At 44.6% G+C, this 3362-nt stretch overlaps 1 protein-coding gene across 3 annotated transcripts in view; it reads right to left on the reverse strand.

Moving 5' to 3' along the window:
• Positions 1–1034: 1034 nt before the first annotated feature.
• The window catches only part of LOC115540851 (axin-2), a 31958-nt gene continuing 29630 nt past the window's right edge, over positions 1035–3362 (reverse strand). For all 3 annotated transcript variants that reach the window (XM_030352444.1, XM_030352443.1, XM_030352441.1), the window contains exon 11: positions 1035–3197. In XM_030352444.1, coding sequence (XP_030208304.1) covers positions 3071–3197 — 127 coding nt within the window. In that variant the 3' untranslated portion in view covers positions 1035–3070. The remainder of the gene's footprint in view (positions 3198–3362) is intronic.

A 3362-nucleotide genomic window follows, 5' to 3' on the forward strand; every position in this document is an offset into this window, starting at 1 on the left:
GTTATTTAAATAAAGTCACTGTCCTTTATTCCAGCCCTACCTTTATACCTCCTGAAATAACCAAAATGACCATTATGTAACGTTTGTTCATGACATGTTATGACAACCTATGTCTTGAATTTGAAATATTAAGTCACAAATAACCTCTTCCCCACTGTCAAACTTATGAAAAACGAAAAAATAAATGTATGTGCCACTTAGTTTACTTCGAGCATGGGTTTTGACCTGCTACTGGCTTTGAGAAGATTAAAAACATGGCTAATAACACCTTTCACGATTTAAATGTTAAATATTATATTATAGATATATGGTATAGTCATTGGTATGTGTTTATTTTTTATATTAATCGTTGGTCTTCATAACATTTATTCTTTGTGAATATTTTTGATACCTGCCTCAGTTAACCGTGACCGCGGCATTGATCTTCACTGGTCTTCCCACTGGTCTAGACCATGGACGTCTTGACCCACATCCTCCCAGTAGCTCTGGTACTGCATGCTGGTTCCATCTTCAAACCACTTTCTGAGCCTGGTTCCGCCCTCTTCACGGTATTTGATTGAAATGTCGTGTTAGATCCATGGTTGTGCACTGATCGGCAGCTAGCTGAACTATTTACGACCGACACCGTCCGTCACACCGCCGCAAAGTTACTGGTGTGTGACCAATTAGAAAGTAGCGTAATGGCGCATGTGTATGTGGAAATACGTCCTGTATGTCGTGGATGATTTCCGATTGGTTCTCTTTGGCGACCCCTGTGGCGATAAGCGGTACTTTCCCCCCAGAGATACAAACATCAACACCCCGAGTCTTTAGTCTTTCATCGGTGGGCCAATGGCTCAATTACCATTGTGTTTCATCAGGGTGACAATGGCTCCATCACCATTGTTTTAAATCATTCAGCGATAGATAAACTTAAAAGGGATTTATTTAGCAAAAAATCTTCCAGGAATCCACTTTAAATTAAGGGTTGAATTAATAATATACTCAGAATATAATAACTCGCTTCCAACCATACAAGACATCCACAAACGTGATTCATTTGAAAAATATAAAACTTTAATAAAGGCTACATCTCTCAATAATTACAATAATTATAGGTCCATGTAAATCTTTAAATGAGACTCTTTATATAATGTATAATTTACAGTTAAGATAGAACCAAAACAACAAAAAGTTCATGTTGTAAAAACAAACATGTAAAAAAAAAATATGATTACAGGATATTAATAAAAGCATAAAAATATCTTTTGAACATTAAACCCTTCTGAAAACCAAGGGATATATATTAAAACCCTGAAACAGGGTAGCACATGGTATGACATCCATGTAGGCACAGGTGCTGTACTCCATATAACACCATATATATATATTGTGTTTATATGCGAAGTGTGTATGTATGTGTATGTGCACTTGTGTGTGTCAGTATCCATACTTCAGAATGCATAATTACAATGTGTACAGGACTTCTGCTGAATTTTTGACAAAATGCTAGTCACGACATTTCTAACAAACGGTATATATCGCGACTGCACTTTTCGTTTTACACTCCGATGTCTTTCTCTTTTTAAGCGCTTGCCTTCGACTTCTGAAGTCGGAATTACCGCAACTTTTCCGCGAAACTTTTTGCTCGCGGGCTAACTTTTCGGTTGAGTTTCGCGGACTGTAAACACTGCCATTCGAAGATGGTACGACTTTGCGCTCCGATGTCCTCGCTCTGCTGTGGCGTTACGCTACACTTTCTAGCGCTTTCCCCTGTGCAACATCTGGTCTCCAAACAAAGGCACAACAAAAAAAGATTGAGCTCTGTTGCTGGACTGAGAGAGAGAGAGAGAGAGAGAGAGAGAGAGAGAGAGAGAGAGAGAGAGAGAGAGAGAGAGAGAGAGAGAGAGAGAGAGAGAGAGAAGGAAGGGGAGGGTAGCCGAAGAGGGGGAGGGGGGTTGAGGGAGGGAGACCAACAACATAGTATTATCAGCAGCATATAGGACTGGGGTTGACTATGACACTAGCTGGAGGGTGTTTGCACCACATAGACGACCATTGTTAAGGTTGTTGGTATCGGACGGGGCTATAGGCTATGCTAAGGGGAGTAGCGAGGACTAGCGTCAACTTTTTGCGTGCAACGTAAAAAAAAAAGAGGAAAAAAACCAACTCATATCACCAAAGTACTCTCCCAACACTCAAAGCAGCTTGCCCATGGGCTAGAAATGGGGTTATAGAAGGGGGGGGGGGGGGGGGGGACACAGGTTTTAGATGCACCAGGAAGGCAGGACTGGGGGTTAGTTTTTTTTTTCAATAAATATTCAATAATACAAAAAAAACTAAATTCTTAACAAAAAGCATCTATATATAATACATGTATTTAAACATATATGCGTGTATGTATACACACACACACACACACACACACACACATATGCACATTGAGAGTGGCGCGGAGAGCGGGTCCGTTATTCGTCTGCCGCCAACCAATCACAGCATCGCAGCGCAACGTTCATCTGCGTCTTCAGTGGTTATGTTTCGAGATGGGGGCGGGGCTTGTGTTTCCAGAAGGGCGTCTCGGCTGCTCCCCCTTCCGCCGCCGACAGGGCCCCCGAGCGACCTGCCGTGAGCACAGGGCTCCCCTCCTCGTCGATCGCTTGTGTTTTTGTTTCTAAGGCTGATTGGTTGAAATAGGTCAGGGGAGGGGGGGCAGTGCGGCCCCCCCCCTAGTCCTCAATCTCCTCTTCCTCCTCCATCTCCTCCTCCTCCTCCTCCTCCTCCTATGTGTGTTTCGGCATACTTCATTGGCTCATCTTCCTTCAATCCCTCCTCGTGTGCTGATATATTAACTCTGTTGTAGCTTAATATTAAGAAATAACCCCCCCCCCCCAAAAAAAGAAATGTACAAAAATAAACAACCGAAAAAAATGAAAACGAAAACGAAAAACGTCCAGAGTGTTTGTGTGTTTGAGTTCCCTTCGGTTCGGCTCAAGTCTCTCGAACTCTCGCTTCGCGGTCAACGGTCTTTCGCTCGTGAGTTCTAAGCAGCGGGGGGAGGGGAGGGGCGGGGGGGCGCGGGGCGAGCTCGGGATCAGTCCATCTTCTCCACCTTGCCCAGCACCTTGCCCTCGTACATGGGCAGCGCCGAGACGTCGTCCGCCACCTCCTCGAACACGGCACCGCACTCAAACTCGTCGCTGGCCTTCTTGAAGTAGTACCTGACGCAGAAGAAACACAAGAGAGAGACGGAGAGGTTAGTCAGTGTGTGTAGTACCCGACCTCCGTTAGAGCACCATGAAGCACGTCCGGGGAATGTTGTGATGATGATGGGGGGGGGGGGGGGGGGGTGAACCTCTCGCAAACGCTCCGAAACCTTCATCCTC

Source organism: Gadus morhua, chromosome 3 (genome assembly GCF_902167405.1).
Source record: "Gadus morhua chromosome 3, gadMor3.0, whole genome shotgun sequence".
Classification (NCBI taxonomy): domain Eukaryota; kingdom Metazoa; phylum Chordata; class Actinopteri; order Gadiformes; family Gadidae; genus Gadus; species Gadus morhua.